Source organism: Chanodichthys erythropterus, chromosome 13 (assembly GCF_024489055.1).
Source record: "Chanodichthys erythropterus isolate Z2021 chromosome 13, ASM2448905v1, whole genome shotgun sequence".
NCBI classification, from domain to species: domain Eukaryota; kingdom Metazoa; phylum Chordata; class Actinopteri; order Cypriniformes; family Xenocyprididae; genus Chanodichthys; species Chanodichthys erythropterus.
Window position 1 is genome coordinate 8985408 of NC_090233.1, and position 27508 is coordinate 9012915.

A 27508-nucleotide genomic window follows, 5' to 3' on the forward strand; every position below is an offset into this window, starting at 1 on the left:
TTTTAAAAAAAAGTTCAAGGGCACCTTTAAAGTAACACTGAAGCGGAGTTAAAGTTAATTGAGATTAAGTTATGATTGAGCATTAGTGATGAACACCTGCTGTTAACAAGCAGAATTACTGAAGAGAAACACAATAACTACAAATGACTTCCAGCCACAGCCTTAGATGAAATCAGCTGAAGATAAAAGACATTAAATCTCTCAAGATCTGATTAAACAACTCCACAAACAGCATATTATCATCACATAAACTTTAACTCTGCTTCAGTGTTATTTAAACTATATGTAGAGACGGACCATCTGTTCTCTGAGCAGAGCTGATTTAACTCAGGGGATTTTAATGTGTATATGTGAAGACTTCTAGATGATACATGGTGGTACTATGTATATATCATAGTATATGAGCATATTGGTAGCACTTCTGTTTCCCATGGCATGTACATACTATGTAGGCTACTTATTATTGTTATTACAATAACTGGGTAATAATAACTAGGTACTAACCCTGAACCTACCCCTAAACCTAACCTTAACCAATGTAGTTGCCTTATATTACCAGTATTTTACACTGTAAGTACACGTAAGTGCACATAATGTAAAATAAAGTCAAACCGGCATATTCATATGGTATGTACATAGTACCCTGAGCATAAAGTCCTTTTTATCCTGTTAGTGCTGGAGAAATGCTTCATCTTTTCATTATGAGAGCTGTGTGTCATTTGATTCAATGCAGAGCAGTGCCAGGTATCTGCACAAAGAGCTGCCTGTCCGCATCGCACATCGCATTAAGGGCTTCCGCAGCCTGCCCTTCATTATCGGCTGCAACCCAACCATTCTCCAAGTGGTGAGTTCCCCTATGTCTCTGTAGGATTTCTGTGTTATCATTCATTCTGTTGTGACGGGTAGGGTTACCTTCTCTCTTACAAGAGGGTTTGTTGGAGTAGCTCTCAGAGGGTATATTAGGTGATGAGGAGCTGGGGCTGGTTAACTTTGGCACAATATACAGTGTTCAGACAGAGAACTGAACTGACCATGTTCAATTCAGTGCCAATGTTGATCAAAACCCCTAGTGTTCTGCAGAACATGACTCTGCTCGAGTCCTGGTTTTGATTTGGCATGTATGGAAAGTGCTTTATCGATACATGCAGGGGTTTTATTTAGTGCATTGATACATTTGGTGAGGTCACATTGGCTATGTTCACACTTGTCAGTTTTTGGGATTGACAAATTACATTTACTTACTGGTATGAGTATCGAAATGTCCTGTTCTCACAGTAGCATCTCCAATACTGTCTGTATGAACTTGCAATGGGAGTCAAGCGACAGTGACCAAAGTAATATTAAAGATGGGCGACGTCCATAAAACTGAGTAAAAAGTCTTAACACTTTTGATACGACAAGTGTCCAATCGAGCCGCAAGTTCATCTGTCAAATCTAACCAACAGCATCTTTCATATCTGGCTGGAGAGTGGAGCATTTGCGGTAACTAGCTGTCCAGTCTGGTTCCATTCAAACAGCGCGGATTTTCCGAGAATGTAGTTGTGATTCCTAAAAAATTAATGGTTGTGAGTTTGGTTAAGGCCAGAACACACCAAGCCAACTCCGTCGAACGACGATAACAGACTGCGGGGTTGGCTCACGTCGACAGCGCCCGTGTCCAAAGTTGCACTGACACACCAAACCAACGCTAGACAGCCGACGGCCAAACAGCACGTCAGTTTTGCGCCTGCGTGAGATGCAGTGCTTTTCCGAACCAGCAGGTGGCAGTATCTGAACAGCCAATCAGAATGATCAGATGGCCCAACGGGCCGACGAGCTCCGACGCCGATTCAACATTTCGAATCGGCCGAAAAAAGCCAACGCCGACCAAAAATAAGCAGACGGTGCGGAACACACTGAGAAAACTAAGTCGGCTGATGAACAAAACCTGCCAGACAGCCGACCATCGGCTTGGTGTGTTCCTGCCTTTGTAGAATGCAGTCTTAACTCCCGTAAATAACTGAACTGTGTGCGAATGTAAACGTATTAAGAACTCAAAAACAGGACTGACAGCCGTATTCTGCTGCTGTGTGAACATCCATCAGACCATGTGACTTTCCTCAGAAAAATCTACTTGCCTTCTTATTTCATAACAGTACACTACCTTTCAAAAGTTTGATGTCAGTTAGATTTTTGTTTTTAGTACTTCTACATTAAATTGATGATTAAATTGATCATTAAATTGAATGATTTCTTAAGGATCATGTGACACTGAAGTCTGGAGTATTGATGCTTAAATTTCAGCTTTGATCACAGGAATAAATTAGTTTAAAATGTATTAAAACTGAAAACAGTTATGTATAACATTAAGATGATCAATAACATTAAGAATTTTACCAACCCCAAATTTTTAAATGTGTCTTTTATCACAATTTTCCCTAAATAATTTGATGTTGACAGGTATTTGGTAACACATTCTATGACATCATCTACTTTACTTCTGTGGTGCTGTTCTTCATGTTGACTATAAACTTGGTTTACTGACTGAGCCGTTGGACACCTGCTCTCATGGTTTGTTTATAGTACAAACTCCACATAAAATCATGCTTTATTTGCACGTTGTATTATTCCAACATTTTGCCCAGCAGAACCCTCATGAACTCCACAAGTTTGTGTAAAAGCTGATGATCATGTATTTCAAGGTTTATTAGATTTTGATTGCAAGATGTTCAGTGTGGACTTTTGGACCCCACTGTATGTCAAGATGTCCTAGCCTGCTTGAGCTGTTCCTCTCTACAAAACAAAAACATAAATAACAATAATGACCATCCCATTTAACCCTCAATTTCATGGTCCACTAAAAGACAGAACAAAAAGTCAATCAGCAAGTAATACGCAGAAAGAGGATACAGGTTCCCTCCCCTTTCTCCTCCTTGTTTACTTCCTTCTGCGAGTCCTCCTCCTTCTGTGAACTTTTACCCACATCTGCTTCTAAAGAGAGTCTGTCTACAGCTTTTGTTTTGTTTTCTTTGAGGAGCATGAACTCAGAGAACAATTCAATTCAGTTTATTAATCAGTATTTTTCCTGTAGAAGTATCTCAACATCCTTAAGCTCTAAAAGCCTTAATAACTTACTCTACCATTCAAAAGTTTAGTGTCAGTGAGATTTAAAAAAATAAACAAATAAAAAATAATAATACTTTCATTCAGCGATTGAGCAAAAGAAAGAGTAAAAACATGTATAATGTTACATAAGATTTCCAACAAATGTTGCTCCTTTAAACTTTCAGTTCATCGAAGTATTCTGAACAATGTTTCCACAAAAATATGAAGCAGCACATCTATTTTCAACATTGATAATAATAAGAAATCCAAATCAGCATATTAGAATGATTTTGATTTCTGAAGGATCATGTGACAAGACTGGAGCAATGTTATTTTGGTATCATTGAGATACTATTATAGTTCCTATTAATATTTTGTATTAGTGTTTATTTGTATATTTTCCTTTTTAATTTTAAAGTTTAGTCATTTTGTTGTGTTTTTATCATTTTTACGTTATTTATTTATTTAAATATGTACGATTTTTAATGTTTTTAAAAGTTTCGTCTGCTCACCAAGGGTGCATTTACTTCATTAAAAATACAGTAAAAACGGTAATATTGAGAAATGTTATTACAATTTAAAATGACTGTTTTCTATTTGAAAATATTTTAAAATGTAATTTATTCTTGTGTTGGCAAAGCTGAATTTTCAGCATTGTTAATCCAGTCTTCAGTGTCACATGATCCTTCAGAAATCATTCTTATATGTCAATTTGCTGCTTAAGAAACCTTTTATTGTTTACAATTGTACAAAATATTTGTGTACAATATTTTTTTTTTTCAGGATTTTTTGATGAATAGAAAGTTCAAAAGAACAGTGTTTATCTGAAATCTAATCTTTTGTAACATTATAAATGTCTTTACTGTCACTTTTGATTGATTTAATGCATCCTTGCTGAATAAAAGTATTAATTTCTTCAATTTCTTAAAAAAAATAAAAAATCTTACTGACCCCAAACTTTTGAACGGTAGTGTATAATGCTACAGAAGCTTTGTATTTCAGATAAATGCTGTTCTTTTGAACTTTCTATTCATCAAGGAATCCTGAAAAAAAAAAAGTACACAACTGTTTTCAACATTGATAATAATAACAAATATTTCTTGAGGAGCTAATCATCATATTAGAATGATTTCTGAAGGATCGTGTGACACTGAAGACTGGATTAATCTTACCGATCCCAAACTTTTGAGTGGTAGTGTGTGTGTGTGTATATATATATATATATATATATATATATATATATATATATAATATAATATAATATAATATAATATAATATAATATATATATATATATATATATATATATATATATATATATATATATAATATAATATAATATAATATAATATAATATAATATAATATATATATATATATATATAATATAATATAATATAATATAATATAATATAATATAATATAATATATATATATATATATATATATATAATATAATATAATATAATATAATATGGGTTATATTAATACATCAAGTTGAAGTAAATGAGAATGTTGCATTTGCAATTAGCTAAAGAAAAATAGGTTCAAGTTTTTGTGTGTTATTTCAGTCAGCACTTGTTTTATTTCAGGTGACAAATGTTTTTTTTATGGTTTTAGTTAACTATAATATCCCTGGACTGGAGTAAATAATTTACATCACATTTTAATTGACTTTTGTTTTTAATTGTAAGTTTACCATTTGAACAATTTGAAATAATAATTTACAACATTACTGTTTTTACTGTATTTTTGATCACCTAAATGCAGCCTTGGTAAGCATAAAAAACATTGTTAAAAAAAAAAAAAAAAACAGTGGTGGATGCCACTTTGATTAACAAATAGATTTGCTATGTCCGAACTGTTTGCATTTTATTTTATACGTATTATCTTTTTAATCTTTAAATTCCTTTTCCTGTTTTTATTTCATTTTTAATGTATTTTATATCTTTTATGTATCATCTTGTTATTTCTAAATATTACTGTCTGGTTGAAAGAGCTGGAAGAATTAGGAAGAAAGGATTTGTGATTGGGTTAAAATTTGGTAAATTTAGATAAGGGGGCAAACCATGGGGAAATTTGAGCTGTGGTGCATGGTTAAAATATCTCTGGATTACAGTCAGGACACTTTCCAAAGGGGAAATTTGAACTGCATTGCATAGATAAGATATCTCCAGAAGGGGGATTAGGGCTGTGTGGTGCAGTTTGAGGTGTCTTGTCAAAAGGGGAGATTGAAACTTTGTTTATCAGTTTGAAGTGCCTTAACAGGTAGAGCTAGATAGCAAAATTCTGTTTTTACTGTTATTTCTATTCCTTATGTTCTATTTTTATTCTTATTCTTTATGTAAAGCACTTTGAATTACCATTGTGTATGAAAAATGTGCTATACAAATACAATTGTCTTGCCTTGCCTTACCCCTGGAAGAAATAGAAAAAGAAAAAATAAGAAATGATTATTTTGCAGTGTATATCATCATGACCCATGAAACTGTGAGAGTGAAAACTGCCATCTCCATTAAGATTGTTTAAAACCTTCAGCACATTTGTGTTTTCCAATCACTCCTTCTTTCTTATGGGCATTTGTTCCTCGAATCCATAGAAGAATGTAAGCCATGCGCTCATGGAGGGTTTGTGAGGGGCCAGGAATGGGGTTCAGGGAAGGATGAGGCACACAGACCCCTGGGAACACCAGCTCCAGGAACAGCACCACAGCACATTTGTTACCCATATATTGTGCTCATCCATTCTCTCTCTCTCTTTCTCCACAGCACGAGCTTTATATCAGGGCCTACCACATGCTGAGTGACTTCCCAGCTGTAAGTTCAAGATGACCTGTACATATTAATTCATACACTGCTTAGTCAACCTTGTTGACCAGCTTGCAAATTTCCATAATTAATTCTGTAACCTGAGAAACCTGTGAGTTTAGTGTAACATAAGAAACATAAGTGTTTGTTGACTGACTCACTGACTATGTAAAATGTACTGATTCAGCCGCTGTAGAAGATTGTGTGGAGGTATCACCTCTCACCAGTGAAACATTAGTCTTTGTTGACTGACTGTGTAAAATGCTGGCTCATGAATATGTCAAATGTGACCAATTTAAAAAAACCCATGTTGCACAATATCTGCTGACTGGAAATATGAGGCAACTGAAGGGATTGCTCTCTTTATTTTGGTGGCTCATACATTATGAGTCAATTTTGGAGACACCTACTCATTCTTTGTTACTATTGTCACATTTTTCCTCATTTTAGAGTATCTGTATCGGGCCTGATGCTGTGCTCGTGTACTCGTACTGTGCTCTGATACCAAAAACCGATAACAGGCAGTGTGTGTACAGTACCATGTTCGTGTCCAGATAAACAAACAAAAAACACAGAACAAACAGACATTTGGGGATATCAGAGATTAAAGATGTCTATGGAGAAATGTAGAATATTAATAGAATATTAAGCATAAATTTAACATTTATGCCTGTACAGCTGCTGTGCGCAAGCTGATAGGTGAAGCACGTGAAGTGGTTCTCACAGACATCGCTGAAAAGTTTGCAGTTCATTCGGATATGTCAGTAGCAAAGAAAGTAAAACGATGCACTTAATACTAACTTTAAGAGAGAGAGACTTCTGTTGCATGTGCTTGATTGCTGATCGCTCACTCAGCACACACACCTCCGTAGGAGTAAAACTAAATCGTATATGTAGCATTAGTAAAAAAAAATGTTACATGATTGTATAACATGATTCACATGATGTTTCCCTGTAATAATATAGGGATTACTGTGCCATGGTTCTAAATGTACGCTGTATCCGTATCTCTATGTATATACGAGCAAGAGAATGAACAGTGAACAGAACAGTTACAGAAGCTCATACAATACATTATAATTAAGCATGACAATAACTGAAGGAAATGTCCATTTTTAAAACATTAACCCAACTAATATGATTCATATTCTTTTGGTTTCTCTACCCAAAATTTAAAAAATATCTACATTTTATAAAAATAATTTATTTAAATTATTATGTTTAAATAGTATATTTAATTGATATAAAATGCATAGAAAATACAGGTATTGGTACTCTGTATTGGCGAGTACCAAAAATGAAAGTGAAGGTATCTGATTAATTCTGGAAACAGTGGTATCAGTGCTTCCCTAATGAGAAACAAATTCATTGAAGTGTGTCCAACCATTTTCTGCTAGTGTAACTGGATCAGTTTATTTGCTTGGTATGAAGCAAGCCACATAAGCAGACCGACGGTTACGACATGATCACCCCTCCCAGGGTTTATTTAGCTAAAATGGACTGTAAGTTGTGTATTACATATGAAAGATTAACATTACTATTATTTTCTAACCTTTCCAGTAATGTTTTTATCTTCAGATTAAAGACCAGGAGACTGAGGCTCGCTATAGCAAACTTGTAAAACAGCTTCTTGATGATCACAAAGATGTTGTCACCATGTTAGCTGAAGGATTCAGGGAGTGTCGTAAACACATTTTGGTAAGATTTCAAAAACCCTAGTGTTTTGTTCACTCTGCATGGTCCATATTATACGTTCATTTTGGTAGTAATCAGTGAATCTAACTTGTTGTTGTTGTTGTTGTTGTTTGTTCAGGACGAGACTCTGGTTCGCAATTTCTTGGACACGACGTTGACGTCTCGTCTGGGCATCCGCATGCTGGCCACACACCACATTGCCCTGCATGAGGATAATGTACTTTCAGTTTCTTACTCTAAAGTATTATAAATGCTTCCAATAATCAGCAATCAATCCTTTTTAATTTGCGTTAGACAAATTAAAATGTGCTATGAATAGTATTTCCTTATTAGGAAACTTTCCAGTTCATCTTTAAAATACCCATGAGCACATGGACAGGGCATCGCAGCAGTAAGAGCAATGCAGTCTTCAACCATTTGCCCAGTGACATAAGTGTATCATACTGGCAGCCAAGTGGGCCAACATGCATAGACTATATATACAAGTGGAGACTCCCGCCAACACCTGCTGTCAAATTGTGAAAAGACGTGCTGCAACATACTTTCTCTTACTTGTTGTGGAGGCATGTGACAGCTGTAATGGTTCAGAAAGCACTTTTTCTGTTTTTAGTAGATTATAGCAATCCCATCATGCCGACAGATAAAAGCAGATTGATTTACTATAATTGAATTACTGAGATAAATAAAGGGTATGGATTGTTTTGTTCAGCCTTCGCACATTTTTCATGGTCTTTTGTGATCATATTAAAGTTTATTATTAATTATTTAGAATATTGTCAAATTGAAAATAATTGTGCAGTTTAGACACAAATTTAAAGGAAGCTCGTGTTTGGTTGTACTAAATGATTTACAGTAATGACTATACTAGTGATATCCGTTTTCTGCATTATATGATCAAGCTCTTATTCATGCTAATGCTTTTAAACCATTCAAGCGCGACAAGGCAAAAGACAACGCGTTATCTGCGAATGTCCGGCCTATGTGACACACAACGCGTGCACACCAGTATGAGTTCTCTTCTGCTCTTAACGAACCACAGCACACACAAATTATGCCAAAATGTCCGTTTTGTTGAGTGTTTTTCAGTAAGAGTAACCCACCATTCAAGCAATTGCCATTAATCTGAAAGTGAAAGTCGGCCTTTCCGTAACAAAACATCGAAAGCTCAGCCGAACAGCTGATCATAGCTGCACAGGGTGGGTTTTTATTTTTCACATCAAAAAAATTCCTCGACGTGGAGAGCACAGTTCATGGTTGCATAGCAATGACAGACGCCACGGGAGCACAAGCGCTTTGGAAACCAGGAGAAAGAGACGTGGCTGCGCTTTCCATGCCTTTTTAGACGCGATATGTGACAGCCCCATAAGCTAAATAAAAAAAAGAGGTAGAGGCCCCACCCCCCGGTGTTGTCACATGTCAATTAAAGGTGCTAAAGAGGATCTTTTCGTTGACTGAGAAACCAAAGACTGTTACTGAGTTTTTGAAATGAGCGTAAGAACAACCCCCCTCCTTCGAAGGAATGCCTCCCAAAACTCGTAAACACTCGTATTGGAACACGAGTGTTTACCACTGGCATTCGCTGTGTTGTGTTAGTGGATTCATTATGTCGGGCTCACCGCAGGTACCTCATAATCTGCAGTTGTTACTCCTGTCTCCTAACAAAAACATTGCATGCGGCGCCTGTGGAGTGTGGAAAGTTACTGGAGCGCGCAGCCGCGCTCGTCTCTCAAAAGGAACGTCATAGCAGTGATTGACAAGCCAGAGGGCCAATCGTTTACGCGCGTAAACGATTGGCTGATGTTTTTAAGGCCCTACCTCGTGCACAGATGATGTATATTAATATTATTCCTTTCAGTGTACCTAATAAATAGTCTTTTATCAGTTAGTAAAGACCGTTTCAAGTAAAATTGCAAAAATGTATAAAACAAAACATCCTCTTTAGCACCTTGAACCAGTGGGAAAATTTTCTCACCATCACATCCCTACTCTACTGTATACATTAAATATAGCTTAATCCTTATTAAAGCTACGTAAGATATTCAGTAGAGATCAGTGAGTGATTTTCCTGTCTTTTATTAATTATCTAATGACAAACTTCAGTTTATTAGGCTGCTGTCACTTTAAGACCTATTGCACGGATCTACAGTATACTGTGCTTATTCGCGTTCAGCTCCGACACGGTGCGTGCGCACAGAAAGCCACCTGGGCACAGAAGCATCTCTTTCACAGCTTAATGCACTTTAAATAACACTGTTTAATATCAAACATGTTCACAGTTTAGCAACAGTCAACTGCATTTTACAGCACTCACTTTTTTGGCGATTATCTTGTTTTCATAATTGTTATGATTAATCGCACAGCCCTTCTACCAAGCTTTATTATGAATGCTACTATATGAATTTGTCTTGACAGTTTTCTGTTTTCTCTGCACTATTTCAGCCTGACTTTGTTGGCATTATATGCCGCCGCCTGTCGCCTAAAAAGATCATCGAGAAGTGGGTTGACTTTGCTCGGTGAGTATGTCGTCCTTCCTTCTGTTTGCCATCTGCCTTTCATCCTGTCATCTGTTTGCTTATGTGAGTGCTTACGACTGGAGGACTATTTTAAGAGGCTATTGAAAAGCTTTCTGTTCTGTTATCAGTGCAGACAGCTCCATTTACAGCTGTGTGTGTGTGTGTGTGTGTATGTGTGCTCTGTTTGTCCAAGAAAAGGGTCAAAGCCCAGATCTCATTTGTGATTTACCAAGATGAGTGTTAAAGGTCACTGTCAAACTACTGTCTAACATTTGCTTTGTCGGAGCAAAACACGTATTTACTTATGCTACATGAGTTTAATGTGTCAACAGTCCAGAAATGATTTGCAGTGCATGTAAACATTATTTTTAACTGTTTACTGCTGTTGTAAATTTATAGCAGCATCATTTCAAGCTGCAGTAAAACAATGTAGAAGTTTTTTTTTATTTTTTTTTTTTATATAAAACACTTTAATAAATGATTATATTTTGATTATATGATATTGTAAAACTGGGCCAACAGAAATAATCCTTATTGTTGACATTCATAAATTGATTGTTGACAAGTTTTCATAAAAAAAAAAAAGAACATTTCATAACTTTCCAGAGTGTTTTCATAATGTTGCCACCCATGTCAAGGGTGTAGATTTGGCTTCAACATTGGGGGGGTTGAGCGTTGGTATGCTGCTTGTTATTATTTTTTTAATTAAAAAAAAAAATCTGTTTTATGTGTAGTGTTATTGGATATAATAATTGGATCTATCAATCATAACTTTATGGAATTTATCTATAACCATTCATCAAATTCTAACATAACGGAGTGATTCTAAAAAGAAAGAAATTATGTTAAATATTGAAACCGCCAGTAGGCGGTTTTAATGAGTGAGCTACTTAAATCGTTCATTCAAGCCAATTCATTCAAAAGTCAGATTAATTAAGGAAGAAAACAAACACCGATGTGAATACTTTTGTCATTGATAAGACACTATTGAAAAATGAAGTAACCAGATGGCTGTTTTGGTAACTGGTTACAGTTACACTGATAGTTATGGCTAAATTGCAATGGATTAGCTAGCTAAAATATATGTGGAGTGTACCTAGCTATTACAATGTTTTCATAACTCCTTCTCAGTACATGCTTTATTCTTTTTAAGGTCCCTCTTTGATCAGAAGTTTAATAGTCGGCTGGGCAACGGTTCTCTTCATTTTTTGGTGCTACTCGTGCTCTCCATTCAAAAATTAGAGCTCCACTCGCGTTGTTTTGGTGAAAGTGCGACGCGCATTGGTTGGGCGTTACCAATCGGTTCAATGGAAGGGGGGTACTTTTTTTGACTAATTTATTATGACAAACTCATATTCGATTAGAAACAAAATTATTGTTACAAAATAAGTGAATTATACATATGTTAGTATAGATCTACTGTGATTTTCATGTTGAAATATTGGGGGGGGTTGTAACTGATGGATTTGAATATGGGGGGGTTAACACGCCCCTGACCCATGTCCTGATTATGGCTGTATGAAGCAACTCAAACACTTTCTCTCTGATGTCTTATGTGTTGTAAACTCTGCCTCGTAAATCATCGCACGGAAACTAACCTGAATGACCTCAGAAATCGGGAACAAGAGGATGTCACCACAAATCTCTTTTCCTTTGCTTCTATTATAAGAGAAACAATTGGCTGAACAGATAGCAACTGCATTGTCCAATCGGATTGCAGTAAAGTGTTTTTATTTTATAAAATGTTATGTTTTCCTCAATTAGTCTTAGTACTTTAATCTCAGTTTGTCTCCATCAACTGCTGAAGTTTAGAGGCTTTTACTGAATATCTAAATATAAAGCAGTGGCATAACTTTGTTTTAAAATGTGTGTTTGACTGGAGTGTGTGGGGGGGATTACTAATTTCATCAGAAATGTATAATAAATGCACAAAAACTACAATGTCAAGAAATCAATTTCAGTAGTATGTTGTTTTAATATATGATAGTTTCATCACATCTACCATAATACAAAATGTTGTTAATCTCAAGTGTATTGACATTAGTGAATAAATACCTAGATCCATAGAATTTGTGTTAAAGGGATAGTTCACCCCAATTTTTTTATTTATTTATTTATTTTTTATCATTTACTCACCTTCAAGTTGTTCCAAACCTGTTTGAGTTTCTTTCTTCTGCTGAACACAAAAGAAGATATTTTGGAGAATGTTGGTAACCAAACAGTTGATGGTACCCATTGACTTCAGTAGTATTTTTTTCCTACTATGGAAATCATTGGGTTCCGTCTGGTTACCAACATTCTCCAAAATATTTTCTTTTGTGTTCAACAGAAGAAAGAAACTCAAACAGGTTTGGAACAACTCGAGGGTGAGTAAATGAAAACAAAATGTTAATTTTTTGGTGAACTATCCCTTTAAGCATGCCAGAGGCTCAGAGTTCTAATCCACCAGTTTATTTGAATTTTTTCTCATTAAAACCAAAGATTTTCATCAGTGATTGTATATCAAGAGCAGAGACATGTTTGTGTGCATTTTGTTTTTGTGATTTCACCGGAACAAACAGAGTCTCTGCAACAGCCTTAAGCGATAGATTGAAGCGTGTGATGACTGCACGAGCACCGTTGCCTTCCGCCACTGATAAGTGGAAACAAGTATTCAGCGTGAAAAAACAACATATTCTAGTGCCAGATTGCCTCTTATTTAACACAAAAGAACAAATTGGTATTCAACTCGAGATGTTGCTTTTGTATTATGTTCTCAGTTGGTCACACCAGCACATGATCTGGTCACACTTTTTCTTTTTTTTCTCTTTTCTTTTTTTTTTTTTTGCTACAACATGGGACTAATCAATGCATGCTGATGAATAGTTGTCTTAATTTGCATACCATAGTTTTGTAAAAAGGCCGACAGTGACACGAGACCTCATGTTTGCAAAATGTTTTAATCTTTTAACTATGAAATGAAAACCACCAAACTATAAATAAAAAATGTGTTTTTTAATGTTTGATTAAAATCAAATCAACCTGTCCGCACCTGTGCTCTCATCATCAGTTGTGTCTGAGTCTGTACGCAGACTCGTTGGCTCGTCCTTCCCACCAGCATCCTTGCCCTCCACACTTTGTTTTTTAAAGTAATAAGCTATTGACCTCTTCATTTTTAGATGACTTAACTCGTAATTTGTGCGTTTCCTCATCAGTGCGCCATACTCATTACGTGACTGATATGTGTTACTGGTTTTCAGCCGCAAAACACTGGTTACACCACTTGCCCACCGCGGCACCGCCCCCCATCGTTGTTTAGATTTTTTTTTTTTATAGTAATAAAAATCATTTAGTTCAGTTAGAGAGCAGACACTTCAATTAAAAGATGAACGTGTCTGCTCAATGCAGCGTGAGCCGAACGAGAGTCGCAGCACAGATTAGTAATAGGAGACAGATTTCATTTATGATGAGAGTGACGAGCTGACTGACCTGACAAAGGCGGATGATTTGGTTTCAAATCAAAACGTAAAAGCTCCTATATTGTTTTGTTGTTGTGTTTTTCATTAAGAATAATAATAAACCCACCATTCAACCAGTTACTGCCCCCGAATTAGTGCATTGAATGCCCGTGCAGCCATGCACATTTGACTTTCGCTTTCAAATTAGTGATTTAAAAGCAAGGTGCAAAAGAGGGAAAAACTCCAACGGGACTAACTACGGAAGAATACACAATTTGCCGTAGTCAATAATACGTGAGAGATTAGAGAGGTCCCTAATGCAAGTAAGTGCAGGTAGGTAGACACCGATTGACACAATGCGCTCGCACAAATGCGTCCATGTCAAATTTGAACTCCCACATTCTCAAAAAATGGTTGCATATGTGACCTGTTTGGTCGCAGTCTGGATCCCTGATTATTTGCCCTGGCAAAAAGTGGTGGGGACATGTCCCAACCGGAAATTATGCTTATGTCTCAGAGATTTTCCTCCTATAAATCTTGAAATTTTCAAATTGTTGAAAAGAATCGGGTCACAATGCAGGCTGTGTACAGTATGTGGGCACGGATTTCATGCTCACGCCCTTGAGGAATGTGCAGTTGCTAAAGCTTCAAGCGCCTGCGACGTCACCCTTATTTAAACCGTCTCCAAACTGTAGTATGTTGAAATGAGTATTCCAAAGATAACTTTTTTTCTGGCTAGAATTTGTGTAGTGTAGGTCTGTACAATCTCTAACCGCTTTTACTGCCCACAACCCATTGCGCGCTAATGAGGATTTGATAGAACTACAAACACTAATAAAAAGTGTTAAACTACAAACAAGGCAGTTGTATAAGTAGATGGGGTTTGACTCATGATTATTGATGAAAAAAAATACTTATTCGATGTAGGGCTGGGGATATCGCATGCAATTGTCACGCGCATTTCGTGAGTAAAGCCGGTACCCACGATTACCGCTAAATCGCAATCACCTGCTTTCAAATGGAGCGGCATTTAATAGACAGAGCCGTAGATCACTGACAAGCCACGCAATATCGCGTTCATTATCGCAGATATCGAATTCGATAATGAACGCGATTACATGTGGGATTATTGTGGTGTTTTGCCGAATGAACACAAAAGAGAATAATTCCCGAGAGACTGAACTCTTTAATCTCCACAAGCAGCGACAGAAAATGTACAACGTTAGCACTCACTCAAAAGAGTACCTCATACGGAAAACAGCCATATACATAAACATAGTCCCCTCTTGTGGCCATTATGTGCACTGCAGTCCAACATTAACTATTGCAGTAAGGATACCACAATTATAATTTTCAGGAACCGAGTTAAACATAAATTGTAACCATTGATCTCTAAGTACCTGAGAAGGCCAAACAAAGGTGATTGGACTGCGGGATGAAAATAACAGCGTTTCGACGACATGGCGACAAACACACTCTACAAACGCAACTCTTGCTCCTCTCCGTGGGAGCGCAACAAGACCACGCCCCCTTTTTGTGTATACCTGTGGGCGGAGGTTAGTCAAAAAACTGTTTTAGTGACGTCATTAAAGAAGGAAGTAGAGGGATGTAGTCCAAAATGGCCGTTCGATGTAGGCGACTTCTGTTCAATAAAATATCTCGCTTGGCATTGAACTTTGAGCTTTAAAATTTTACAGATTTTATTTATACTCTAACAACAACATTACACACTAACTAAAGTTTGAAACATGGGATCACGAAGAACGGGACCTTTAAATTAAATTAAATGTGGAGGATTTTAAATGGGACAAGATGATTGACTGGGCAGTTTAAATTGTGACAGAATGCACGTGACTACGCGGTCCATTAAAGACGCAATTATGAAGTAGTATGTCCCAAAGCTTGCCTACACTTCTAGTCAAACCGTATTTGGTCACAAAACATTACATACTCTTAGGGCATAGTTTAATTATGCAGGAAATCAACTCATTCTTTCATCCTGAAAATGGACAGAGTATCTCTATATTATTCTGATGATCTAAGATCAGTTTCTCTTTTATACTTAACTCACTTTCAACATAAGTCTGGTCCTGTTTCTGGAATATTCTGTTTTATGTGGCTTTTCATGGAGGATTGAACTGAAATAAGTATCTACTCTTAACAGTTAGTTGTTGTAGTCCTAAAAAATGCTCTCCTGGTCTTATGTAAGAGTGGAGGTCAGGCTGCTCTGCTCCTGCTCTTCTCATGAGAGTCTCATGATTAACAGATGCTGCGTCAGCAAAACTGCCCTGTTTCTCTTCTCTTCTGGCTTGATCAAAGCGTTCCCTCAAAGACCAGACCAAGCCCGGATTTTTTCTGCCTATAAATGAGACGCTCACATTAATTAGTGTCAAATTATTTCTAAAATGGCTTTAAATGAAATAGCTGGCAATTCATTAGGTATATCCACACCAGCACTTGCATAACCTGTTGAGGCAGAAGCATTTTCTCAATTTTTGTGTTTTGATTTATATACAGCACCAAATGTTTGTTTTTCATGATTTTTAAAAACATGTTGATCTGAAGGCTTATGCTCAAATGTGTGAAATTTGTTTTGTTGGGGAAATAAATTGTGCCAAATTTCTTTACAAGACTGACATTTTAATTGACATTTTTATTTGTTGTTTGATTGAATGATAGTAAAGAATTAATACGTGTTATAATATTAGACACAATGCCGGGTCCTGTCAGAAGATATTCATTTTATCTGCTATCTAAAAGTCTTGTCTGGTACCCTAAATCAGTGTTTTGTTTAGGTCCTGTCATGCTTTTTCACAAACTTGACTGGTAGTGTCTTTATCTCTGTTCCCTGCAGACGGCTCTGTGAGCATCAGTATGGGAATTCTCCACGGGTTCGCATCAACGGCCATGTGGCGGCCCGCTTTCCCTTCATTCCACTGCCTTTGGACTACATCCTGCCTGAACTGCTGAAGAACGCCATGAGGTAACAATCCTGTCACATATAGGTCAATGAGATTCCTGTAACATATAGGTCACATGACACACCTCCTCTTCTACTATGACAGGATAAGTTAGTTAAAATAGTATTGTAGATGGTCGTAAATCAGATTTGCTCTTTATTTATTTATTTGCATTATTTCTTCACATCCACTCATATAGACAACATTGAACCATTACCACTATAATGATCTGTTGATGCATGAACTATGACCCAAATATGTGTGAGCGATTTTGCCTGTCCGTCAGTGCGTGAAGAAGTTATTCTAATGTGACCTTGTGTTAACACAATAGCCTTTGGTGAAACGCCAGGAAAAACAAGTCATTTACATTTCAGCCATGTTATGTAAGGAGCCTAGAATTTGAACATTTTTCTGGTTGTACTGGATTGTTGGATATTTGCCATTCAATCTGGCGCATCGAGACCCAACTGTCAGGCACACTGAGATTATGAAGTGATAATTTAAATGGGGAAAAAAAGAGATCCAAGTGATGTAGAAGTTTTTATTCCACGAGGCTTGTAATATCTTTAAAGATTTTCAAAAAATTTGTTTCACAACATAATGTCAGATATTAGAGTGAGCAGTTAAGATGGTATTTAAGAATGTTAAGATCGTTTGTATGGTTTTGCATAATACATTTGTCTTGATTTTATGTTTTTACGTTTATACGTTTTATCATGATTTATGGTGTCAAACTCATTTTGTAGCTAAGCATTTTCAATTGGCATGACTGCTAATTATTAATATATACAGTAGTGGCCTATAATATAAGAAATATATAAAAAAAATACATAAATTGGCATGTTTCATCGCTTTGTCACAAATACAGTATTTGACTCTAATACAACTATGCAAAATGCTTACAAAAATCTTTAACACATTTTTAAGAATATTTGAATGAAGTGTGAAGGTGTCAATTTTCCTAGGCCGAGCATCACTTTATGGCACAACTGTGTATTTAAATCTTTAAAATTAAGGATTATACTTGGATAACAATTCTAAAAAAAATTGCATGAAGAATGTTAAGGTTATTTAAAAGGTTTTGCATAATACATCGATACATATGGTAGCACTTTATTTTAAGGCGACACAGTTAAACAATACTACATGTACTTTTTTACACATTACTACATATTACTTGCATAATCACAAGTAACTAACCCTAAACCTAACACTAACCTTAACTCCATAGTAAGTACTTGTAGTTAATTAATATTATTCAATATTTATTTAAGTACAATGTAACTGTCACCTTAAAGTTAAACTCAGTTTGAAGCTAAGCTTTTTTTTAAATGGCTTGAATGGGAATTATTGATTTGAGTTATTTTGCTGATACTGTGCTTTCATTCATTCTGAACCTCTATTATTTGAGCTTGCTTAGATAAGAATCAATATACCTATTGCTCATATTTTCACCTGCTGAATAATAAATAACTGGTGAAAGTATCCCATAGACTTTAACAGTGGGCGCTTTTTTAAAAATTTGGAACCGGAACCACCCAGGATCCCCTAGTAACCATAAAGCAATGTTCTAAAAATCACCCACAGCACCCTACCTTTGTGGCACTGAGGTCTGTGCAAACAACACCTAAAAACTAGTTGAAAGCTACTATGATGAGGACACACCTATGATGACTCAAAGAGCTTAAATCGAAGAAAGCTGAAATTCTGGTTATGGGACCTATCCTAGTACAGCCCCCCACCCCCCTCGTGGATGTTTTGCAGTCTTAGAAACATTCGTATGAGGTCACGCATCTGTGCATCTGTTGTTACTGGTGTTGCTGACACTGGCTGCCTGCCAAGTTCATTCCAAGTTCACTGGTATGATACAGGTTTTCTGAGATGTTGGCAAGCTGTCCAAAACAATCTACAGAGAAGCCTCTCAAAATAGTGCAGTCTGCTGAAAATAACTGGTATATTATGCCATATATATATCTCCATAACTGCATGATAAACAATGTGGAGAAGTCTGGAGGTCTATAGTTATGAAATACTATATATGAAATGAGGTAGAAGTTTGTTTTGTTTTTGTTTTTTAACAGAAACAGCCTCACGTTGTTGTTTTTAAAGGAATGTTCTGAATTCAATACAAGTTCAGCTCTATCTTGTTGTCGTTGCTTGCAACTCGTTCCTCCGCTTTTAAACTGGAAAAAAAAGTTTGCTGAAATACTGGCTATAACTTGCTATGTAAAGCCACTAAACTCCTGACTTTCACACAATCAAGAGTGGAGTGGACTGTTTAAATGGAGTAATGAGAAATGTATTGCCCTGTACAGTAAGACCACTACAAAAATGGGCATTTTACGAAGAATTAATATTATCTTTAACAATAAATGAGACCTCCATTGTAAGTGCAGTACTGTAAATTTGATTTGTGCTTCTTTTTAAAAGAGAGACATGTTTCATGGTTCTTTAGTCTTGTAACAGACTCATCTTCAGCCGGTTATTAGAGAACGGCATGTTCTTGGCAGAAGGGCAAGTCTCAGTTGGTTTACAAACAGTACAGTTCCCACTACTGAGAGTGAACCAAGACGCAGACTGTGATACTCATCACATACTCGCCACATTCCTCATTCATTTGATTTCTGGGCATCACTTTATATTAAAATGGGTAGGGACAGTGCACCTAAACTTTTGATTGGTGAAAATTTGTGACATTAAAAAATCGCAAAAGTTTTGCTTTGAATATTGTATGGGTTATATTCAATTCAGTCATGACGACTTTTATAATATAGTTTTAGCATGTTATTGTATATGCTAATGTTAAAGGATTAGTTCACTTCAAAATTAAAATTTCCTGATAATTTACTCACCCACATGTCATCCAAGATGTATATGTCTTTCTTTCTTCAGTCGAAAAGATTTTTATTTATTTATTTTTTTTGGGAAGAAGGTTTTTGAGGAAAACATTCCAGGATTTTTCTCCATATACTGGACTTCTGCGGCTACAAACGGGTTGAAGGTCCAGTTTAAATGCAGCTTCAAAGAGCTCTACATGATCCCAGACGAGGAATAAGGATCTTATCTAGCAAAACGATGTTATTTTCGGAAAAAAAATTTATTTACTTTTTAATCACAAATCTTGCACTGCTCTGCGATGCGCCATGCATTACATAATCACGTTGGAAAGGTCACGCGTGACGTAGGTGGAAGTACCGCGGTAGGGCAACAAACTTCATCTCGTTTTCTCCTCAAACTTCAAAATCATCTGACTTTGTTGTTTACCTTTTTTTTTGTAAAGGCCGTTTGACTTGGTCTTTGACCGATTGCTTTGTAGACACTTGATTGGTACTTCCACCTACGTCATGCGTGACCTTTCCAACATGATTACATAATGCGTGGCACATCGCAGAGCTAGTGCAAGATGAGCGTTTGTGGTTAAAATGTGTATATGTGTGTGTGTGTATAATATATATATATATATATATATATATATATATATATATATATATATATATATATATATATATATATATATATATATATATATATATATATATATATATATATATAATATAATATAGAATATTATTTTATTTTATTTATTTATTTATTTTTTAGAAAATGACTGATTGTTTCACTAGAACCTTATTCCTTGTCTGGGATCGTGTAGAGCCCTTTGAAGCTGCACTGAAACTGCAATTTGGTCCTTCAACCCATTGGTAACTGTTGAAGTCCACTATATGGAGAATAATCCTGGAATGTTTTCCTCAAAAACTTTAATTTCTTTTCAACTGAAGAAAGACAAAAAACAACTTGGATGACATGGGGGTAAATCATCAGGAAATTTTAATTCTGAAGTGAACTAATCCTTTAATGCATTTGGTCTTGGTGGACTAAATCTACGCTGCTGCTGCATAACAAGTATGGAATTGCTACGGCCAACAGATACACAGACACGCTGCTGTGAACATGTAAGATATGCTGCTGCTGCATGAATAGACATACATGAATCCTGTAGCAGATCAAAGCAGGTGGAGATGGGGGAGGTGGAGGGTTTCAGGACTAACCTACAGCAAACAATGAACCAGACTATTTAAATGTTGAGCAAGCAGTCTCATTGGCTGCAGGATCAACTGGCCTATCAACTTGCTCCATGCAGTAATGATGTGATTGCTATAGATGATTATGAATAAGTAAACAACAATTTCAATAGCACATTGAGTGGCTATTAATCTAAACTGTCAATTTTTAATTTTAAATGAGATTACTCATGAAAGGTTTCTTTTTGTTCCTCAGGGCCACCATGGAGAGTCACTTGGACACCCCTTACAATGTGCCTGATGTGGTGGTCACAATCGCCAACAATGACACTGACTTTGTCATAAGGTGAGTCTGTAAACCGATTCTAATGCCATAATGCTGTTGAACCACGTCTCACGAATACATTAATGTATGTATTATATACACCAGTTTTGAATAACAAAAACATGAACTGACCATTCACACTAAAACATGCATTCAGAAATCAAATTTGAATCGGATTTCAAAAGAATGCCAATCTTTCTAATAAAAAAGGCTTTAAAAGGAATTTTTGTGAGTCAGATGCGCTTAAACTATTGTCGGCTGTCTGAACGAAGCCTAATCCATAAACACTTAAATTTGTAGGTGTGGTTTGTCTGATTTAAACTCCGTAGAATGGTGTTAATGCTTTTTCCTGGAAATGCTGAATAATTTATTGAAGCATTAGCATCTATATGCATTTAGTTATCAGATATTTGCACAGGCACATCATAATGCAGAGTGCTGCCTTTATAACCGGGTCCATTATCCCGCTGTGCACACTCAGCAGTGCGGTTAAATCCTCTGTCGACTCGGAGCAAATTTACCTCTGGACAATGTTTATTTTACCATAATCTGGTTGGCTTATTGAAAGCATGAACCTCAGTGTTCTGCACCGACTGTTTTTCAGTGGCATTTGGTGGACGTCTGAAATGAGGAAGCAAAGTCCTCTCTGTTTCTGGGGTTTTGGTCCAATGTAGGGATGCTCACATTGACCGTTTAACCGTTAACCGAAAGTAATAATTTTAACCGATTAATACTATCAGTTAAACGTTTTTTTTGTTTTGTTTGTTTGTTTGTTTGTTTGGTTTTTTTTGCTGCATGGTTAAAGAAAAATATGCTATATATAGTTACATATATGCTTATTTGTTAACTCGCGGGGCGTTTCACACGTGCCAGACATATTTCGCTAAGCAACAAGCAAAATGAAGCGAGCGAAAAGAAGTACTGACCATTTCGATAGGCACGGGGGACAGGGGGGTCAAGACGACCCCGCACTTTTGAAAAGACAGAAATCGACCCCCCCGCACTTTTGATAAGGGCTGCTTCAATCAGTCACAATATATCATCTTTTAGCTTAGGACATTTTCTTTCAAATGAGACCATTTTCACGTTTCTGTGAGCTTTCCTTCATAAATAATCAACTATTTTGTCGCAGATGTGAAGAAGAGGAAATGCGCTCTCGAACAGAGAAACACGCGATCTCCAAGCAATCGATCACAGCGTGCTAACGTTTTAGGACAGGACGATGGTATATAAATCGTGGCCGAACGTTAGCGTTTGTCAATCAAGCAAAACCGTCCATTCAGAAACCAAGAAATTTGACACTTTAAGGTAAGAGGCTGGTCTCTCAGATTGACGCGCGAGCTGGCTTGACTGAAGTTTTCGTGAGGATTTGTAGTTAATGGACACCGTACACCGTCCGTGGTCATAACAAATAACAATCCTTGAGGTAGGCCTGCTATTTTTATTTGACGGAAAAAATGTCTAAAATACCGGTTGTTCAAAGCTTCAATCGATTCACCGTGTTTTTTTTTTTTTTTTGTCATCTTAATTTGTTAAACATTTAAGTGAAAAATATTTAGTGTAGGCCTATTTATTTTATGCCTTTTTATTTAAATTATGCAGGTGCCAATTTGATAATGTGAATCCAGGTTCTGTTGTTTATCTGTTCTATGCTGCTGTTTGCATGTTAAAATAAACCCGTGGAAGACACAGACACTCGTCAATTGTATTTTTTTTTTTTTATTATTATTTAATGTCATATATATGTCATATTATCATCATATACGCTATACAACATTTTAATCTCATCAGTTAACGGTTAATAATCGGATAACGAGCGTCGGTTGTCGGTCGAGAAAGTTAACCGAAATGAGCATCCCTAGTCCAATGTAAATCCCATGCTCTATTTGATGTTTACACAGTTTTTAGGAAGTTAAAGGCTTATACAACATGATCATTTATCTTGCACTATCAACAAGAAAGCACACACACAAGTGGCCAAAAGTGATGTCCGGAGGGGATATTTGTTTTTAATGACCCTACAAGTTCAATCAACCCATCAAAATATGAGGAAAATAATTTATAATTTTTTAAATGAGGGAAGAACAAAACACTAACTTGATCAGATAAAATTATTTGTCAAAAAAGTCAAACTACAGCTACAGGTTTTATTTTACTATGCAAAAAAAAAAAAATGCAAAGAAAAACAAAAAGTAAAAAGCATGACTACGACATAATTAGTTAATATTTCGTTGGTTCTCTTGTTTTTGCATGTGTTCATACTTTCCTTGTATGACAGCCTGGCCAAAAATGTTGTTTGCACAGTTTGGCATGCTTTATTGCATTATCAGAAAATAAACACTTGATTCCAAGCACAGCTATGCAATATCCTTACTAAATCTTCAACAAATTTTTAATATTTGAATAAAGGTTAAAGATTGGACATCACTTCTTGCCACTACTGTACATACACCCCTAACTTTTGAATGGTAGTATATATGTAATAATCTTACCTTCATCAAGTTCAACTTTTTTTTTTGACTTTGCTTCAAAAATATTAAAAATACAGTCGGAGCCGACAGACTTGTGGGCAGCACTCTGACATGTAACGAGCAACTGGAGTATGAGTCCCGACTCTGTTACCTTTTCCGATCCTGTCCCCCTCTCACTCTTACTTTGCTCTATACCTCCTATCTCAATAAAGGCTAAAAGAAAAAAAAAATAAAGAAAAAGAAATATATAATTACAGTAAAAACCTATTTTGTGCAGCTTATTACTTACTACTAAATGTAAATTAGTTGTTGTTGTTATTATTTAATGTCACCTTAATTTTGGATCATTACTCCACAAATCCTTGGTTGGCACCAAACAAGTATAATGATGGTGGCAGGCACAAATTTTCACCAAATTTAACCACACCGTATGGAAACCACTAAAACGGCTCACTCACAGATCATTTCAAGCTCATTTTGAGACTGAGAGTGGTGATGTTCAAGTGGATGAGATGTTAACTCTATAATTAGTCTATTCACCTCCACTAGTTTGACTCATGATGGCTGATTTGCATACTGGTTATAAATCAGATGACACTATTTTTCATACAAATTGAGGAGGCAAAACAAAAAAGTGGAACAATTTTGCAAATGATGTATATTACACAAGCAAATGTAAATGAAACCCCAAAAAAGCCTCTGCCTCTGATTGGCCGTTCTGTTCACACGCTCAACAGATTACATCTGTGATTGGCTACAAAGACATCTGTTGAACATGTGAACACAATGGCCAATCAGAGGCATTTAAGAATCTGCTCAACAGCACTTAAAATGCTAGGGGGAAATGCTGGTATCATCACATTTTTAAAATTTCAGTACCGACTTGGTACCAAAGTCTGTAATTTTGAAAACACTAGTGATGTTCAACTCATTTTGCAGGATCTCAGACCGTGGTGGTGGCATTCCTCACAGCATTCTGGAGAAGGTGATGGATTACCACTTCAGCACGGCTGAACAGAGCACACAGGATCCCCGCATTAACAACCTTTTCGACAACATCACCAACAGCGGACCCCAGTCCGGACCCATGCATGGGTAAGAGGAGATGGATCTAAATCTGTATGAAAACGAGCTCAAATTAAAGCTGATTTAAAATGTTGGCGTTTTACATAAATGACTGATGTGCTGTTTGGTGTCATGATTCTTTTTTGCATTTACAACATGCTTTTTTTCACCTCTTCGCATGTAAATGTTTACGTCTAGTCCACATGCAGCAGCTGACTTTGCAAGATTCTTTGCATTCTTCAAGATCAGAGTAGTAGCTAAAGTGGTCAGCTCAACATGATCCAGGTTCAGCCAGTTTGATCTGGATCTGTAAGTCTTTGGTGTAGTGTCACACTGCCCTCCTCAGTGTGAGCCGTCTCAAATCACAATTACAGAAGAACAGATGCCAACTGGCATGGGTGGGGGATATGACCAAAATCTAATTTCACGTTATGAGATATTTTACTTTATATCATGATCTACATTGTTATCGTAGTTATTTTATTAACAGCAAACAATACAAACAATAGGATGAATACAATTGAATATACAAATTAAGGGGCTGTTTATATGACACCATTTTCAACTAAAAACGTAAAACTTTTTATGTGTTCATTTACACATCAACGGCTTAAATGTTTCAGTTTCAGAGTGCAAGTTTTTGAAAACAATACCGTTACTACAAAAACGTGAATATGTGAAAATGTGTTTCTTTACAAAGTGACATCGCCAACTACTGGCCTGGCAGCAGAATACAGCGTCTGTGGGAACTTTTCCGTTCTTAGTACCTCATTGTCGTGTAAATGTACCCTAAATAAACTTTCGGGCACAGTTCTTTAACATATAAGAAATACTACAGAAATGTCATAATCAATGTAACAATAAAACACTGTCCAGTCTTCTCTGTATAAATTAAATATAAATTGATTCTAAAGATACAGAAGTTATTCAGTGGAGCACTGAGTGATTTTCTCTTAGTCTTTTGTTGTTTGATTAACATTAATGATACAGACAGCAGTAGGTATATCAGGCTATACATGCTGCGGTTACAGCATGTTGTAAGTGTACAAGTTGTAATTACGAGTTCTACAAGGACGTGAACAAAATCTCGCCATTACAGTAATTCCAACATGGTGTGAACCACCTATACTGACACACATCTGGTCTTCACCAAACTGTTTACATTCACCTAAGTCATAACTGATTGTTTATACTCCACACAATGGTCATTTCGACATAATTATGTATTTAAGCACAATGGAACGTGAAAGAGAATTGCTGTCTGAAGCCGGACTTTCATTAGAGATTTGCTCAACTTATGCAATTATTTTCTAAATGACGATTAAAAAGACTATTGCAAAATGACTGCATTTACATTAACCGATGTTATGCGACTAAAACGTATTTTTTTCCCACTCTCCATAAGTCATTGAATTATTATGGGAGCGGCCACATATGAGGTGTTACTGGGTTTTTTCCCTCCTATCTGTTTACAGTTGTTCATTCAGTAATTAAGCAAAGTTTAAGGGTTTTTTTTTTTTAGGTATTTGTGTTGTGATGATGTGTAATGTGACTAAATAATGCCACTTGTTTTCTCCTCCAGGTTTGGCTTTGGCCTGCCCACATCCCGAGCATACGCCGAATACTTAGGAGGTTCCTTGTCCATCCAGTCAATGCAGGGCATCGGCACAGACGTCTACCTGCGTCTTCGGCACATTGATGGCAAAGGAGAAAGCTTCAGAGTTTGATGTCATGGTCTGTTCATAGAGCTTGTGGTCAGTCACCATGTCGAAGATATTAAGCTTCAAAGCTGAATCAAAACCAGGACGTTCAGCAGTTAACCTTTCTCTCATATTACCTGTCCGCATACACAGCATCACATTTTGGATCACGTTTTCTGCATTTTATGGGATTATTCACACTGCATTGTGTTTGTGTAGTTCACTGTGATTTATATATATAAAAAAACTTTCAGCCTTAAGAATGCGACGCGATTTCATGATTAAAATCCAGCATGTTACTGTCCGACGTGACCAGTGGGATGAATCCTTACACTTCAGACTCTTGCAGAAGATGCTCTCCAGACAGCCATATCCTGGTTTCCTTCAGAAATATGAGTGAAGTGTTTGAACTCTTTAAAGATGCAGCGTTCACTCCAAGGCTTTTAGCAATCTTCTATGAACTCTTGACTAGAGGTCGACTGCCTTACGAAAAAAGACTCAATGTTGTCAGTCTTGCTTCACAACGATCTTTTGACATTTCATATTAACCTTATAAGCTTAAGAGTTGTAGATTTCATGCTTGAAATGGTTAGACTCTCGGGGTTAGTGCAGCGCAAAATGTTTTTTTTTTCGTCATTCTCTCCAGCAAACAGTGTTTTATAGAGATGTTCATATTTGAATAGATGTTTTTACACTCTACCTAGTTGCACATGTGGGTCTCTTGATGGGTTTTGTTAAGTTCATGTTTTAAAAGGATGCCAACAAGTTTGAGACTGAGATTTGTTTACCAGAATGAATTCGAAATTGTCCCCAAATTGAAATACGAATCTAAAAGCTAGAGAAGTTCACTTGTTTTGTTTAGTCTTGTAATGTTGTGCCTGTGGTTTCTTTTCTCTCCTTTTGAAATGACTTTCAAGAAAAGGAGCCTTTGTGTGTGTGTGTGTGTGTGTGTAATGCTTATTATCTGTTCTCAAGTGCTGCAGATTTGTTGCCCAAGTTTGCCCCCTACCGGTGGCGTTTGAGTATTAATTTTGACTTTGAAAACATGGACATACTGATGATTTAGCGTAATGAATGATGTACAGTAGGTTTTGGATGATTTGAATGAAACTAACATGCACATATTAACATATTCCTTTGTTTATATAAAAGGCCAAATTGTGGCATGATGCACCCAGAATGAAATCAAGGATGGGATCATTTTATTGTCTTTTTTTTCTCGTTTTGATGTTGAGTTTGCGTTACATAGATGCCAAATACGCATAGTTTTTTGGGCATTATAAAATTATGGATGAGAACATTTGTGTCTTTTTATTTTTTCCCCTCCTTTCTCAGTTCCTTGTTGGTTTGTAATTGAAATACTGTTCTAAAAGTATTGTGACATTTTTCAGACTTTAGAGGAACATGCTTAAAGTTACAACTACAGGTGTG

The 27508-nt window shown here is 36.3% G+C and overlaps 1 protein-coding gene across 1 annotated transcript in view; it reads left to right on the forward strand.

Moving 5' to 3' along the window:
- Positions 1-27344, forward strand: part of bckdk (branched chain ketoacid dehydrogenase kinase) — a 32701-nt gene extending 5357 nt beyond the window's left edge. The window contains exons 3-11 of the mRNA XM_067408151.1: positions 734-844; positions 5851-5898; positions 7468-7587; positions 7703-7801; positions 10024-10097; positions 16389-16517; positions 20773-20862; positions 24252-24407; positions 25960-27344. Coding sequence (XP_067264252.1) covers positions 734-844; positions 5851-5898; positions 7468-7587; positions 7703-7801; positions 10024-10097; positions 16389-16517; positions 20773-20862; positions 24252-24407; positions 25960-26104 — 972 coding nt within the window. The 3' untranslated portion in view covers positions 26105-27344. The remainder of the gene's footprint in view (positions 1-733; positions 845-5850; positions 5899-7467; positions 7588-7702; positions 7802-10023; positions 10098-16388; positions 16518-20772; positions 20863-24251; positions 24408-25959) is intronic.
- The last annotated feature ends 164 nt before the right edge of the window (positions 27345-27508 follow it).